The 17,847-nt window shown below is 36.2% G+C and overlaps 1 protein-coding gene across 2 annotated transcripts in view; it reads right to left on the bottom strand.

Moving 5' to 3' along the window:
- LOC117578199 (low-density lipoprotein receptor-related protein 2) overlaps positions 1-17,847 on the bottom strand; it is a 180,854-nt gene that overhangs the window by 133,081 nt on the left and 29,926 nt on the right. For both annotated transcript variants that reach the window (XM_052008635.1, XM_052008638.1), the window contains exon 2: positions 13,807-14,405. In XM_052008635.1, coding sequence (XP_051864595.1) covers positions 13,807-14,227 — 421 coding nt within the window. In that variant the 5' untranslated portion in view covers positions 14,228-14,405. The remainder of the gene's footprint in view (positions 1-13,806; positions 14,406-17,847) is intronic.

Here is a 17,847-nt window from a genome sequence, read left to right as displayed (position 1 = left end):
TGCTTAGATTAAAGCTGCCCTGGGTAGAGAGTTGCTGGCAGTCAACAGGCCGAAGATGATGGAGAATGAGCAGCGCATGAAAACCGGAATACCACAACAAGCTTATGGACCATAGAGACCATAAATGTCTCTCTCGGTGTGTGTGTGTGTGTGTGCATGTGTGTGTGTGTGTGTGCTTATTTGCATAGCTGCATGCAAGAATTCTTGGCCAAGACAGCGCTGAACTAAGATGCAAACTGCACTCCACACACATCTTTCTCATACTTCTCTCCCCCCCTCTCACTCTCACTCTCGCTCTCTCTCTCTCTCTCTATCTATCTTTGCACATTCATACGCATTTCACAAAGGCTAAAATTTGCATTGCAAAATCGTTATTGCCGCCTGCCATATAGGGTATACTCAAGGGTCCATTTCAATGCAGCAAACTCTCAGGTGCATTGGACTTTTGCAACGCTCGTCTGCATATCGAGCATATCGATAAATAAGGCGCAACTAAAGTGCTGAAGCATGCTCGACTACCAGTAGACCTGTATATCAAAAGTGTGAGTTGTTCTCCTGTATTATAATTTGTATTTGTTCTATTATTTTAAATACTTCAAATATTTTAAATACTTCACTACTACTCCACTACTCACTACTACTTTGTTCTATTATTTTAAATACTTCAACTATTATTTTAATTAAATTTTTTGCTAGTAGTATTTATAGCAAGTATCAAATTTTCAGTATTTATTGTATTTATAATATTTATAGAATTAATAGTATATGTATTATTTACAAAATTTATGGTATTTCTAATATTTCAGTATTTGTAGTATTTATAATATTTTTTAGTATTTCTATTTCTTTTAGTACTTAAAGTATTTTTAGTAAAGAATTTTTAGTATTTATACTTTATGTTCATTCTTTTTTTTAATCCAAATTGTAAGCTCTAAATAAGATATTTCTAAAACAGGGTACTTCACACAAATTTCATATATTTTGCGATTATAATGTCAGAGATATAGCTGTTCAATCTAACGTAAGTATCGAAAATCATTTTATACCATATTCTGACTATATAAATATGTATGCAAATTTGAAAGATAAAGTACTTATTCTTTCTCAGATATAGCTTCTCAAACTAACTAACTTACTAATTAACAATTGCACAATAATGCAATAACTTTCATATATTTATGTATAGACAGACATTCCATAGCATTATATTTTATAAATATACACTGCAAAATTGAAATATATAGCATTTATAACATCTCAGTTATAAGCCGATTAAATAAGCGAACAGACGGAAAAAATACTAAAAACAGCATTTTTGCAGGGTATTAACAAGCATTATAAATGCATGCTTTGAGAAATTAAAGTCTTGACAAAAAAGTAAATGCAACTTAGTATATAAACTATGCATATGGGAGAGAAATGTGCAAACTGCAGAACGAAGACATCATTCGCATTTATTTAGTTGAAAATTCATGAAAATGCTGCAATTTGTGATGCTTGCATTTGCCATTGTCTATTGCCTGCACATATCTACTACAGACATATATATTTGTATGTATGTATATATGGTATAGTCTTTGTTATATAGGCTAATGCATTGTTCACTTTTTTATGCGCCTGCAATTAATTCCCACTCTCTTCACTCACATCGAGTTGAGTTGCAGTTTTCAGTTGCCCAATTTGCACTTCGTATGTCAAAATTCGACTTCATCTATGGCTTTATTTTTTGTAATGTAAAAAGGAGAAAAAATAATAATGAAATAAAGGCAAATAAAAAGGTAAAATGAAGCATTCAGTCGACGCTACTAATTCAATATTACATAAAGCCCTCGACGAGCAATTTTTTGTTGCTTGCATTTTAATTTTTCATCATTTTCATTTTTTTTGTCAATTGCGACAGCTGAACGCTGAAAGCTTTTGCAAAGGCATAAGCCGAAGCTGGAATGCACTCACCCAGGGCCCATGAATTGTCATCCAACTTAATTATAAGCGTTTAATGCTCTTCCTTTTACTCTCGCTCCCCCTCCCTTCCCTTCCCTTCCCTTCCCTTCCCTTCCCTTCCCTTCTCTTTGGAGAAGTTTGTTGAAATGTATAAATTTGCGAATTTACTTTTGACGTTGCCAGATTCGAGGGGTCGTTCATTCAAATTCGTTTATGCACGACAGATAAAAACACAGTATATGCGAGGGAAAGGAGAAAAAAGTGCGAGCCAAATGGCCGACCGACGCCATTTTGTAATATTTGTTGCTGTTATTGTGATACTACAGAAACACACAAGATTGCCAAAGGGTATAACATGCTCTATAACGATCAGCTTCTGACCGCTGACCATCATCATAGCAATCAGCTTCTACAAGTCAATCATAGCAATCAGCTTCTATTCATCTAGCTAGCTGTCTGTCTGTCTGTCTGTCCGTTCGCGACTTTAAACAACTAAAACTCAATGATAAAGCAAACTAAAGCTGTGCAAAATTTGACAATTAGTTGCTGGCAACTTTAATGCAATTAATATGAAAAGTATTTGTGAATTTAAGCAATATTTACGATACATTAAACAATTTTTTAATGCATTTTAAAATGGTTGAGCACACTTTTTAGCTGTACTATTAAGGAAAGTTTGTAAAAACGGAAACAACGTAGGAATTTTTGTACTTTCTGTGCCATTCAATTAATTTGCTTGTTTTGTATAAATAAATGCATTCTGGGCATAAAATTCGGTACTTTATATAAAGCGCAGCTGCGCATGGTAAACGTAAAGAAAGTGATGCAACAGCATCGTTTTGTGCCACAAAACGATTGTGGCACGTAGCTCGGTATTTTCATAATGCAATTGGTCGCGTAATTGATACCGAGCAAAATGAATTTGAAGTGTGCGTTTGCGTTTGAGTTTGTGTTTGCGTTCCGTTGATGTTCCGCAAAACGCAATCGCTTATTAGTTGCGCATATAACGTATTAATGAAATTGATTTAGCAGCCATGATGAAAATTATGCGAAATAAAGTGGAAAAATTCAAGCTTTGCTTTTCACTGCACTCTTTAATAATTGATTAAAGAATAATAGCACACAAAACTGGGCAAAACGAGTCGCGCTTCGCTTTATAACAAAAGACGAAACACACTCGCACACAAAAATGGCCAAAATAAAAAAATAACTACGTTTGGCGTATGTACTTTCCCCTCCTTTTACTGTCCCCTCCTCTCCCTCCCCTTCCTTCACAATGCTGGACAGTTGGCCTGTCGACTGCCACACCGCCTTTTCCCTTTCGGCCCCCCCGCGGGGGTGAGCCAAAATCGATTTAATTCCGTTTTGTGAAAATATTTTTGCTGCCAGCCAAAAAGGGAATTTTTGAAGCCTTAATACTGTTGAACAGCATCAGCAGCAGCATCAGCAGCAGCGGCAGCAAAATGTTGCATGCAGCGCGCCGCCTGCAGCATGCAGCATGCAGCTTACGACTCCGCTTACGAGTTTCACATAGCATTGCTGCAATCGTGTGTGCAATTATGTGGCACATTGACTGCAGAACCTCTTCTCCATCCTCTCTCTCTCTCTCTTTCTCTCTCGCCCCTCCAACCACATTCCCCTTAAAAGCTGCCAAATAAGCGCAACTCAAAAACAAATTTAACAAATACCAAAACAAAAAACCAACAAAAAACAAAAAGAATACAACAAAATGCAACCTGCATTCTATTTAAAACTGTTTGCAGCAATGCTCCAACTCCGAAAACTAATTGCAAAAGAAAATAGATGTTGTATGTATAAATCACAATCAATCATTCATTTTAAATTGCAACAACAAATCTACATTAAAGCACAAATCATTTTGTAAGTTATCAATTTGAAAAAGTCAACAAAAGTCAACAATATAGAAAGTACTTTTAAAAAGCATAACGAAAAGCAGCTTAATAATATCTTGGTATATTTTCAATGTATTAGTATATCAATATACTAAATGAAGCATTTGGTATACTTTAGTAATTTTTGCAATTTGTTAACTTGTAATATATATCGATATTCCAAATATAGTCTTCAGTATATTTTAGTATTTTGGGGTATACTTTTAAAAAGCATAACGAAAAGAATAATATTTTGGTATATTTATTATATCAATATACTAAATGAAGTATTTGGTATACTTGAGTATTTTTTGCAACTTTTTAACTTGTTATATATATCGATATACCAAATATAGTCTTCAGTATATTTTAGTATTTTGTGGTATATTTTTGGTATATACGTATAATATGGTTTTATTGAAAATGGCACACTTGACTGATGTTTTCTTAATTGTTTTCATTAGTTGATTAAGCAAAGCATAAAATAAATTTTAGTTTAAAAAATAATTTTTTATTACAAATTGTAATTTTTAATTAGCATTGAAATAACTAAGAAATTCAGCTCAAATTCTTTTTAAATATTTAAGAGAAATGTTGGCAACGCACACTGTTAATAAGTATCGATACTTTTTGAGGTTAGAATCTCTCTTAAGTTCTGTGGACAACGCAACTTGCAACTTTTACTTTTACTTTTAATACATCACAAAAACAATACTTATAATCAAATTGCATCTGGAAACAATAATAAATCAAAAGCAGCAACTTTTTAGAAATATATTAGCTTATTATGATTTTTATTTAATTAAGTTTTGAAGCCACTACTTAACAACTTGAGTTGAACTTTAGATAATTGTTTAATAAATGCAAACTATCAATTAATGATAGTGTATGCAAACGTATTGAAATCCAGCAAAGCATGTGCATCATTCTTTATGCGCGGTGTCAGTAAAAAAGAGCGCTAAATCAAAAAGGTTTTTGTTTTCGATAGAAATTGATGAATGCCATTTTGTGTCGATTCATCTGTGATGGAGATGAAGCGAGAGAGGGATGAGAAGGGGGATACATGCAATTGTTTGTTTCTATATATTCTCTATATTCTATTGTGGTGATAGAAGTGAATGGCGGAACCCTAATCAAAAACTCGTTATTGACGTTGATGGTCTCGTTGTTCTATGTTTCCAATTGTTGCGATGTCGTCTCTCGTTCGCATTACTCATTATGACTCTGCAAGTGTGCGTGTGTGTGCGTGTGTGTGTGTGTGCGTAGGTAAGTAATTATTCAACAAACAATTAACTGTAAGTCAGCAACAGGAGCAGGCACAGTTAGAATGCATAAAATATTTGACAGACAGCGCGTATACGTCATCTACAATATTACGTATACGCATAGGCATATTGAAAACACACACACACAACTAAATTATTCAACTGCGATGCGTTGCGAAGCTATGCGAAACAAAAACCAACTTGGGTGTGGGTGAGCGACGAACAAAAGATTCTCGCCATTTTTTGCGATGTCACATGACAGTTTCATAGACTTGCCTCAAGGTAATTATCGCAATCGCAAAAACAACAAAAACAAAGGAAAAAAAGAAAATAAATAGTAAAATCGAAAAAATAAAAGAAAAAAAAAACAATAATGATAAAAGCGATTGTTCGATGAGAAATGATTTTGCATTAAGCACATGACACAAGTCAACTAAAAGAGAGGGAGAAAAAGTGTCTGAGAGAGAGAGAGAGAGAGAGATAGAAGATGCGGTCAGTACTTAGCCATTTATAATGCATGATACTTATTGCTCTGTGCGCTTTTGTGCTCTCAACAGGAAATCATAAATACACACACAACACACACACACATACAAACACATTTACCGTTCGTTTCTTCATATTATATTAGCCTTGTCATAGCAAAACATTTTGCGTATTGATATTGAAAAACAGAATTGCAAATTAGTTGCATCTTTAATGGATTGATAACGAGAACAGAACAGAACAAAACACAGAGAGCGTGAGAGATTAATGTGCAAACGCATATTACTCATACGCCATGTAAGCTGCAGCTTAGAAAAGTTTAACACAGCTGACAGCACAGCATGTATTTATGCTATGTATGTTAATATGCTAGCTGCCATCAAAAAACAATTATTTTAATGCCACACACACAACAATCAGAGGGCGACAAAATTGAATAGTTGAGAAAAAGGTTGAACCCTTTTAATGGAAATTGAGGCAACTATTCAATTTAACTGTCTGTCTAACTAAATCTTTATTGAAGATTATTGCAGTTGAGAAAAATTTTAAAGAATTTCTATAATAAATATTTTGCATGTGAAGTGCTGAATTGTTGAGCACACTCGATTCTGTTGTCTGCAAGCATTTGACATGTGATATGCACATAAATAAAAGAGTTTTTGTTTTTGTTTTTTGTTTTTAATCATATTGAAGCATTAACAAAAGGATAAAGTGGCTTATAAACTGCATACCGACTGTATATGGACACTTTAGCCAACGGCTTAATTCTTGTATGCGATATATTTGTTTTTTTGTTGTACTATTTTTATTCGTTCCTTTTTTTGTTGCAAGCATTCTATAATTGAAATATTTATTATCTATGCAATCTCACATTCATTTTAATTAAACACACAGTTCAGACGGACAGACAGACAGAGAGAGAGAGAGAGTGAAAGAGAGAGAGACAGGCTGGCTGGCGGCAGCTTAAACAAATTCAAATGCAAATTCAAACTGAAACTGCAAACTGCAATTGCAACTACAAAATTCAAATGCAAAGTGCTTCACGTGTTGTGCAGTTGCCTTATGGTACGATTAGTACTCGAATTCTATTGATTTATTTGCATCTTTGTTCATATATACACACATATATATCATCAGCATTAAAATAAAATAAAACAAACAGCAGCAACAAAAAGTGCAAAACTTCAACCAGCAATCAAAGTGCAATAACAATGACGCTTGAATTAAACTCTCTGAAACTCTATCGTATATATATGTAATATATATTTTGCAGTTCACAGACCCTACATCGAATAAATAGAAAATAAATGCTAAATGGCTATATCAATAGACTCACTTCTCTACTTATGTGATTACTACACATCCTGCATATATTTATACAGTTTGAAATTGAATTAAATCCAAAAGAAATCAGTGCATAAAATGAAAAAATTTGAGTAGTTTGAATTTATGTAAAACTATAATTTATCCGACTCCCAATAAATTTATTGCTTATTCTAAACTCACTGAATATTAAATAATTTCAAAGTATTATTAACACTTCTTTATATCATATTCCCAATTAAGAGACTGCAAGAAACAAGTCCATAATTTAATGATTCTTTGCAATGCTTCGACGCTACAGTTTATCGACAGCACTTAAAAATAATGTATTCAACATTGTGCTTGTTGTGTATTAAGGTTCTTTCTTTTGTTGTGTTGTTTATAAGCAGAAAATGTGAGTTACAAGATTAACTTTGATTAAATTCTCATTATTTTTAATTTATTCAATGAGCTTGCATTAAGCATTTACAGTGTGTAGTAAAACACGAGAGGAAAAGAATAATGTGAATCATTGGGGAAATTATTCTTGAAGTCTTAAGTAAGCACACACACACACACGCGCAGACACACATTTAACAAGTGTCTGTGTGTAATACATTACATTATTACATTATTATTATTATTATTATTATTATTATTATTATTATTATTATTATTATTATTATTATTATTATTATTATTATTATTATTATTATTATTATTATTATTATTATTATTATTATTATTATTATTATTATTATTATTATTATTATTATTATTATTATTATTATTATTATTATTATTATTATTATTATTATTATTATTATTATTATATTTTATATTTTGTATTCTACATTATTACTTCTTGCAGAGCGTCTTTCCATTACGTATTTCCAGTGTCTCGTTGCTTCTCTCTGCCTCTGTCTCTGTCTCTATCTCTGTCCCTCTCTCGAGTGGTGCACATGCACTGCGATTACTGTTGCTTGGGTTGTTGTTATTGTTGCTGTCGCAGCTTGAAACGGTGATCGCCGGTGCCAGGCACCGAATGCTGTACGAGAAACAAAAACAACAACACAGAAAACGCGAAAAAAAAAGAAACAAAAACGAATTTTTCAGTGGAAAAAAAACTACAGCAACAGCAAAGAGCAACAACAACAAAATGCGCACACAAAGAGGCAATAAAGAAACGCCGACAACAACAACAAAGAAAATATTGTTTATAGCAAGGCAACGGCAAACAGCAAACAGCAACAATAATACATACGAGTAAACTAAAATAAAGCAAGAAAATACAAACCTTGCCGATCAAGCGAAAACGAGACGCTGAAAGAGCGACAGCGAGAGCGAGAGAGCGAGCAAGTGGAGACATGTGACCGAGAGCGAACAGTTCGGTTGTCGACTGGCGACCTATGATGTTATTACCGGCATTTTCCCCCGCACTCTATCCCCTCCGCAGCCGACCAACAAACGACACGCCATCACGACAAACAGATCATCATCGAACCGCATCGTTGTTACAAAGCAAATTGGAGACGAAGCAGACAAATAACAAACAGCAACAACAACGACAACAACAACAACCGGCCGACTAGCCAGCGAGTGCAGAAGGTGGGTGTGGGAGAGAGAAGATGGGAAGCGGGGAAGGGGGGATACAGCAAAGGAGTCAACGAAGCGCAAAGCGCAGCGTCGCGCTACTAACGGTGTATGTCGACTGCGACTGCGACTGCGACGTCGCGGTTGCCACAAGAGCAAGAGTGAAGCGCTGCCAAAGTGGGCGGCATGTGAAACTGACAACTGAATGTTGGTTGTGTCCGTGTGAGTTCGTATATATTTATGTGTGTGTATGTGTGTGTAAGTGTGGAACTTGCTGCATTGCAAATGCAGTTGAAACCCGTTTCGGCCGCTTCGTCCCACTGTAATTTGCGACGCTGTTGACACAGGTAATCTAATAGGCAAAGCTACTTTGAAGCTGCGTTCCGACACCTCTCTTCCCCTCTTCCTTTCTGTCTATCTTTCTCCGTCTTTCCATTGCCCTTCCAGCTGCAGTTCCAGTCGCTATCACGAGCAACGAGATTTGTTTTTAAAATATCAAAAAACCAAATCGCAATATTTATTTATTGATTTTGCAAATGGAACTTGAGATGTCACACTGTACGTGCCTGTTTGTGTGCGTGTATATGTGTGTGTGTGAGTACTTGTATTAGACGCTCTGCTGAATCAGCGAAAGTTATGCTTAAAGCTTTCCACATAAAAGTTGCTACCTCGGTCAAACTATTAGCAAAGTTATTTGTCCGCAACGCTGGCGAGCAACCGCAGCAGCTACAACTACAAAGGCAGATAGACAGACTCACGCACACACTCGCACACACACAGACAGACACACGCATTGCAATTAACTTTGCGGTCACCAGCCACCCAAGCCACCCACTAGCCAAAGCCTTTGTGCGCCTATGCGAATGGCGGCAAACGAAGAAGAAGAACAAGCAGAAAGAGAAGAAGCAACAGAAGCAACTATAGCGGTGCCTTTACTACTTTGGTTGTTGTTGTTCTTGTTGTTGTTGTTGTTGCCATTGCTGCGGTTGCAATTGCAGTTTTGCCGTTGCAGTTTCCTGATGACGATTAAAGGGCAAACGACAAAAGCTGCTGCAAATTTTCAACACCTTTAAGCACATCAACGACCTCATTTAATTAATGAATAAATTGCAATTCAAGAAACTTTTAATCTAGACTTATAACATTTATAATTGAAATTCAATTATAAATTTTCGAAATGAGAATTACCTTAGAATGTAAATTTAACAACTACATAGATAAGATGAAGCCAATGGAATATTATACTCGTTATACTTGTTAATTTTATTGTGTTGCCATTGTCTCATTATTTACTTAAAAACAAAGAAAAAAGAACACAAAACCAATTGATCTATTGTTTCAGCGTATAGTTGAGTTTGTAAGCAGATTAATTAAATTAGAGTTGTTAAATTGATTATTGTTCGATATCGAGTTGTGCTTTGACTGCCAAGACACCTTTGTAAAGGTGTGTGTGACCAACATGATGGCATCGCCATAAACAGACACATATGAACACACACGCATGCCTGTGTATGTGTGAGCATAGTACAAACAGTAGTTCCAGTTGCAAAGCTTTGCGTTTCGTTCGCTGTAAATGCAGTTGGTTTGAATGGGTGTCAGTCTGTAACTAGCACAATGATATTGATGCGACCTGCAGGGACAGCAACATCAACAAAAACAACAACAACATCAGCGACATCAGCGACATCAGAGTCAGAGAGTCAGATGCTGTGACTGCAGCCAGCTGCATTCTCGTCTCTCGTTGTCTGCCATATTGAAACTGGAATTTCAATCCGGTTGCCTTTTATCCTCTTCTCTTTGGCGCTCTCTCTCTCTCTCTCTCTCTCTCTCTCTCTCTCTTTCTCTCCGTCATTCTCAGTATCTGTCTGTCCTGGGCAACGATGCTTTGGCAAATTTTGTTGTATGCTGTTTATTAAATGTCATTAAAGTCATTTCTTCTTTTGCCTTTTGCTCTTTGGCGCCAGCCACCCATGCACTACCATCTTTGTGAGAGAGAGGGAGAGGCACAGCATGGGTGGTGAAGAGCGAATAAGAGAGTATATTGCTGGTATTGTCAGCACTCCGCACTCAACACTCTGTTCAAATGTCAAAAGGTACAGCACAAGAGGAGCACAATAATAATAACATAGAGCGCAATCAGCAAATTGCATTAAATGACTTTGTGTTGCTATTTGATTGTTGCTGGAGTAGCAGCAACAGCGGCAGCAGCAACAACAACAACAACAACACAGCATAGCATAGAACTGTAGTAAAGCGTGGGAGCGGGAGGGGGAGATGCATGTGCAAAACTAAGAGCAGCCGAACCCTCTTTCTCTCTTGCACACCCTTTCTCTGTCTGCCTAATGTGTAGCTGGTGTGTCTGTCACGCTCTTTGTCACATGACTGCAATGGACTTGCACTTGGTGTTGGTGTTGTTGTTGTTCTTGCTTTTGCTGTTCTTGCTTTTGCGTGTTGTTCTTCTTCTTATTGTTGTTGTTGTTGTTGTTGCTGGTGATCAACTGGATATGCGATTATGACGAGAATTCAAATTGAAATTCAAATCAGGCGTTTAGCGCATGATTGTCTCACCAGCAACAAAAATTGTATGCGAGTGTTGCTATGAATAAACAAAATGTACATATGTATGTACTTACATACACAGAAAAAGTACTTAAAAAATCAAGTATTTTCGGTTTGAATTTACAACTATGCATTCAGGATAAAGTAGTTAAATTAATCAAGTATTTTCGTATTTGAATTAAATGAATCCGGGATTATCAAGATATTGACACCGACACTTCACTAATTCAGCGTATATATCCCAGATTTTGTTTTCTGTGTACAAACGTACATGAATATGTTCATATGTACATATTTAATGCTCTGTTTTAGAGATCCACTTAAAGCAATTTGATCTGAGCATAAAGTTGTTGCCCCTGACTGTCATCAGTTAGTTGTATCGCAGTATCTCTCCCTCTCTCTACATCTGTACATCTCCCTCCCACCCCCTTTGCCTGCATCAAGGGCGCGAACACAAATCTGTGGCGCATATTAAACGTTTCACTTAATTAAAATCAACGGCTACAACTACAACAACCACAACAGCTACAAGAGCAAGCAAACCAAAAAGCAACGGCAGCTGCAAAACGACGCCCCCGTATTACACGCACACACACACACATACACCGTTTGCTTTGTCGTGTGTCTGGACGCTAATAGCTCGATACACAAACATACGTACAATATGTACGTACATGTGTATTGTAACAACACAGAACAGCTACAACTACAACAGCCGAAGACGTGCCGAGAGCCTCTCTGTGTGACTAACGACTTGAAATTGCGCTTATTAAGACTTCCTGATTCATAATTTCAGGCGGCGTCCAGCAACAACAACTAGTACCAAAGAACGAAACGAAACGAGACGACAACAACAATAACAACAACGACGGAAAAATAGCTTTAAAAAGCAACAACAAAAATCTTTACAAAAGTTGCAACAACAACTAGTCTTTCCTTCTTCTTCAACTACTTCTACGACTATGGGTATGTGTGCGAGCAGTGCGGGTGAGTCTGCTTATGTGTGTGTGAGCAGTGCGGCCATATGTCTGTGCTTTCAGTGCTTTTGCACTCACGCCAAGGTATCATCAATTGGTCATCAGCCTTATCCTGACAAGCACACACACACAATTAGTTCAGCATAATTTGGTGCTGCGAAAAATAGAAGAGCATTTGTTCGTCGGCTCGTTTGTAGCGCACACGTGTAAGTATGTATTTCAATTTTTCGTCATAATTTTTGTGTAATTTTATTTGCGTCTTTCTTTTTTTGTTTGAGTTTTTGTGTTTTTTGTTGCTTTCTCTGTGGCGTGCTTCCTCCCCGCGCACTCCGCTTTCATTTTGTTTTGTTGTAGTTGTTTTTTGCCTTTCCACTTTTCATCATAATTTTGCGCCCGCAACAAAAACTTTTTGTGGCTTAGGCGTTGGCCCCTCTCTCCTAGGTCGCCCCTATCTGCGCAGCATCCCTGTCTCTTTCTCTCTCTATCTGGCACTCGTCATTACACGAGTATTTCTCCCACTGTCTTTTTATCTACATACATACATATGTAAGTATGATTGTATGTGTGTGAGTCTGTGAAATGTTGGTCATGCTGCGGGCAAATTATAATGGCATGGAAGGCAGCGCTCAGATTTTCAAGTGACACCACACATAGACAGTCACACACACAGACACACACACTCGCGCTTCTAAAATTTTGACAGTCCTCACTTTGGCCTAATTCTTGGCACAGGAACGATTAAAATGTCCTCCAGACAAAATGTCCCGCTATCTCAAGAGAGCTAAAGCAAAGAAGAATATTTGGTAAATATATTTTTCAAATGTTTCCAAAAAAAAAAAATAACAATATTTCCAAAAGATGATTTGATGAGTTATGAAAACCGTTGCTCATTAGTAGAAAGATTTTAAAACCAACTCACAACATTCAATACAATAAAAAAAATTGGAATAATAGAAATCTGCATTGTTTATATTCAATAATTATATCAGAACCAAATGAAGGCCTGCAAATAATTTGAAAAAGTCCGAGTCTAATGACAATATTTCATGAATTTTATGACAATACCGAACATTAACAAGATATTTGATATTTCCACGGATTTCGAATAAAGTTTTTTCTCTCCTGGAAAAATCCTCGAATAAATATAAAAAAATATATAAAACTGCAATGTGTATATTCAATTCGCAACTGAATGAATGCAAAATACAATATAATTGAAATATGGAGTCTTTTTCCAAATTCATTAGGAAAAATTCCAGAATCTTCATTTATTATATTTATATTATATTATATTCAATAATTTATATTTATATCAGAACCAAATGAAGGCCTGCAAATTATTTGAAAGCGTCTGAGTCTAATGACAATATTTCATGAACATTCACAAGATATTTGATAATTCCACGGATTTCGAATAAAGTTTTTTCTGTTGCCCCCATATCGAAAGCCATTGCTCATTAGTCGTGGAAAAATCCTCGAATAAATATAAAAAAATATATAAAACTGCAGCTGAATGAATGCAAAATACAATATAATATACAATATATATGAAGTCTTTTTCCAAATTCATAAGGAAAAATTCCAGAATCTTCACACTGTTGTAAAATTTGATACTTGCAACATTATTTGGCAAAGTAAATTACAATTAAAATGTTATATTCAAGTGCTGTTAATATTAATATGATAAACATGTTTCAAATAAGGGGCAAAGCAAAGGGCAATATTTGTTTTTTTTTTTTGTGTTTTGTTGGGGAGTAAATAATTGAAAGATGAAGAAGAAGAGGCACTAACCTGTTGGACTCTGTCGGAGGCGCGCGACTTGCGCTGCTGTCGCTGGGGTCAGGAAGCAATTCAGATTGTTTAGGGCCACGATGGCCAGTAAAAGGACGGCGATTGTGCTCATTTTGGAGCTGCTGCTGCTAAAGCTGGGGATGATGCTCCAATGTTTGCTGTGAATATGTTGTTGTTGTTGCTGTTGCTGTGTTTTTGTTGTTTTACTCGATGTGCTTCTGTTTGTTCTCGTCGTCGTCGTCGTTGTTGTTGCTGTTGTTGTTCTCGCGGATGCAGCCGCTGTGGCTGCTGATGATGATGTGGCTGGTGAGGCTAATATCGAAGTGGCTGACGATGGTGGCGGCCATCGGAAACGCATCTTGGCATTGTTAGGAGGTTTGCGGCCGCATTCGAATCCAATGCCCACGGGCCTCGGACTCATTTTGGGCGACTTTCTTTGGCCACTTGTCAGTTGTCTTCTTTCTTTTCTTGCTTTCTTTTTGGGTCGTTTTGCTTTTGATTCGTTTTGTTTGTTTTGTGTTGTATTAGTTTGTTTGCTTTGTATTGCAAATCTTGTCCTGTGACACACGCACTTTGCTTTTGTGCCTCACTCACGTTTTCTATAAATTGATTGGAAATTGAATTGAAATCGAAATTGAAATTGAAATTGAATTGAAGAACACCCCGAACAACAATTATGAAAATATCAATTAACGATATTCAAATATTGTTGATTTATTTTGCAACGAAAATCGCATTTTACGCTGGTTAATCAGTTTTTTTTTTGCTTTTTTTGTTTTAATTTTGTGTTGCCGGATATCGATAGCGAGTTATTAATATTTATGATGCCCTCACACTTCAGTCAAGGGCTGACTCTTCACTCTTTCTCTCTCTCTCTCTCTCTCTCCCGCACGCTCTCTCATTCACAGCTTGTCCTCTCGCTCTCTGTCGTTCTCTTTATCGCACTCTCCTTGGTCGTCGTTTTTAACACTTTTTACAATAATTGAAAAACTTTTTGCCGCTTTATGTGAACTTTTGCCGTCGCTGTCGCCGTCGTCGTCGTCGCCTTTTGCGATGCGGACGGCGATGTCGTCAACTTTTTTATCAGCACTCAAAAATTAAAATTAATATTGCACTTTATATACATATACTACATACATATGTATTTGTGTGTATGTGTGTACAAACAACAAGAAAAAAAAATACAGAGAGAGGCGAGAAGAATATTGTGCGCTTCCTTGTGCTTCACGATTTCCATTACAATTTCAAGTTTGTCCACACACAAATGCTGCAATGAAAAAAGATTAAAATGCATATTTAATTCAGGCTCTGGCATTAAATGAAATGTAATTATTTTAAGCGCACAAAACTATGCTACAGTTCTGGTTCTTAATATGAAATCTGTCATGTGTAATTTCACAATTACTTTTATGCAATCCAAATTACAACTTAAGCTTCACTTAATCTACTTCAAATTCAAAAAGATATTTACTTCGGGGAATTTCTTTCATGTACCATGAATACCATTGAAATTCGATATTATATAGAAAAAAAAAAGAAGAGCACAAATTGAATTTAAGACTGCCTAATTACGAATAGTCTTAGAAAGTGTATTTTAGAAGCGTCTGTTTCTCAACAAATCTGAAAATCTGCTGGTATTTGTCGTGTGTGTTTCTTTAGTGCTGGTCTCGGCCATTATTTCAGCATTAGGGCTAATACAATGGCCAATAATAAATGACGTATTTATTTAACAAAAGCAGCTCGCTTAGGAATTACGGCAACAAACTGCGAGGCGGAATGAAATAGAATAGAACATTGTGAAGATTACATTAAATTAAAGCACAAATGAAATGCATGAGTGGAGCACAGAGGGGCGGACAAGACGAGGAGGGGCGTGAGAGAGAGAGAGAGAGAGAAGGCGAAAGCAGCAGAGAAAAAAAATAATGTATTAAAAAAATGAGCTACAATAAAATACAATAGCTGGCAAAGATCATAATAAGTGGCAGCATATGATGAGTGCATGACAGAATAGCGCAATAACGGACGGTTGAGGGGGAGGAGGAGGCGAGTGGGCGTGGCAATGGAATGGGTGGCATTAGGCGGCTTCCACAACACACGAACACACACACAGCCAAGTGGAAAATCAGCCTACAAAGAAGCCACAAAATGACAACCAAACGAAGACGAAGTGGAGAGCGTGTGGAGAGTGTGTGGAGCGTGTGGAGAGTGTGGAGCACGGAGAGTTGCGAGATAACACCAGCAGACGCAGCAACAATGACTGAAGTACTGGGAGGAGGAGGAATAAGAGACAGTCAAGAAGAAGGTGGATGGAGGGGGGGGAAGTGGGGCGGCGGCCTACGGATGTCGACAACAAAAGAAATTGCTAATGTGCGCAAATAAAAATGGCACAAATAGACGCACACACAAACACACACGCAGCTCTCTGTCTTGCTTACAGCTACTTGTAATGCTATCTCGCTCGCGCTATCAGCTCTAGCTCAACTTAAAAGACAATTGAAATTGAAAATCAGTGAAACCTGTTTTCACACACACACACACACACACACACACACACACACACACACACACACACACATACACACGCATAAGCTCAGTGTCTAAGGCTCATCACGCACGCCAAGCGAAAAATTGCGATGCAAAAATATATATAGAAAAATAAAAAATGGAAAATGAAATCAAGAAAATCAAAGAGAGAAATATGTACGTATGTAGCTACAAAACAATGCAATACAATAAATCATACGTATATAGCAGATTTAAGTATCTCTCTCTCTCTCTCTCTCTCTCTCTCTCTCTCTCTCTTTGAGTCCACTTGAAGTCGATTTTATTGCTTGGCTCATTAGGCATCAGCAGCAGTTGCTGCTTATTTATTGTGTTATTTTCATTTGCAAATCTCTCTAAACTGCTTATTGAAATTGTGCATATTACTCAACCTGACCTTATAAAACCTATAGAAACTTTACTTGACTTGACTTGATAACAATGAAATGTTGTTTTTTGTTTTTCAATGCTCTATTGTTGCTTTACGTAAGCATTAAGCTTTTTATTTTTATTATCGTATTATCTCATTATATTTATATTCTTATTGTTATCATATTATATAGAAATCAGTTAATTTTTAAGTTTGCAAATAAAACACTGACTTACTTTGAATACAACTTTAGTTAATATATATAATAAAACAAAAACAAACGAAAGTCATAAATTATTGCAACACAATTCAAACATACAATGCAAACGAAAGAGAGAGATGGAAAGAGAAATGCAAGCTATCCAAATAGTTTTACATTTAGCGATCGCTACAGCTCAGCATCAACTCCTTTTATACATAATCAACGTAGCAACTTCTTCCGCTAGACTTACTTGCATCTCTTTCTAACACCTTCTGCTTTACTTTTACTTTGCCTAGTGGCAACTTCTTCCGTTAGACAAATCAAAGCAACGTCATTTGCTTAGCTTAGCAGCAACTGCAACTGTTAGACACGATCAACTAGCATTCTTTGCTGTTTAACATGTTCCATCTCGCTCTATCTGCTTTGCTAATATGCAGCTGCTTGGCAGCAACTTCTTCTGTTAATCAAAGCGAGCAAATTCTGCAGTTTAGCAGAAACTTCTTCTGTTAGTGAGTCCAGCTACTTTTTCTATTAGAGTAACTTCTGTTAAACCTAATGTAAGCTACGTAACATTGTCCTTTGCTAGACATTTGTATTTGTTTTTCTACAATATATGTAACAGTATCTGCTTCATTTTTAACCATTAAACTAAGAACTGCATGCATTTAACTAACAGGAGTTTCATGTTCTTACATCTTTTAATTAAAATACTACTTTTTTTTATAGTACTAAGCATATTTATATACAAAATTAGCAACCTCTTCAAATATTGTTTAAATAAATGTTTCATTTTTCCATTATTTTGGACAGATTAACTTTCAATTTTGTTGAATTCTTTAAAGTACTTAAGCAATAACTGATTTTAAGTGTATATTCTATCCAAAACAAGTTCAGCTTCAGAGCTGGAAATGATCGCTGAAGGTTTGCA

This window comes from Drosophila albomicans, chromosome X, assembly GCF_009650485.2.
Source record: "Drosophila albomicans strain 15112-1751.03 chromosome X, ASM965048v2, whole genome shotgun sequence".
In the NCBI taxonomy this organism is placed as follows: Eukaryota; Metazoa; Arthropoda; class Insecta; order Diptera; family Drosophilidae; genus Drosophila; species Drosophila albomicans.
The sequence above is the reverse complement of the archived record's forward strand: the minus strand, read 5'-3'. Positions and strand labels throughout refer to the sequence as shown.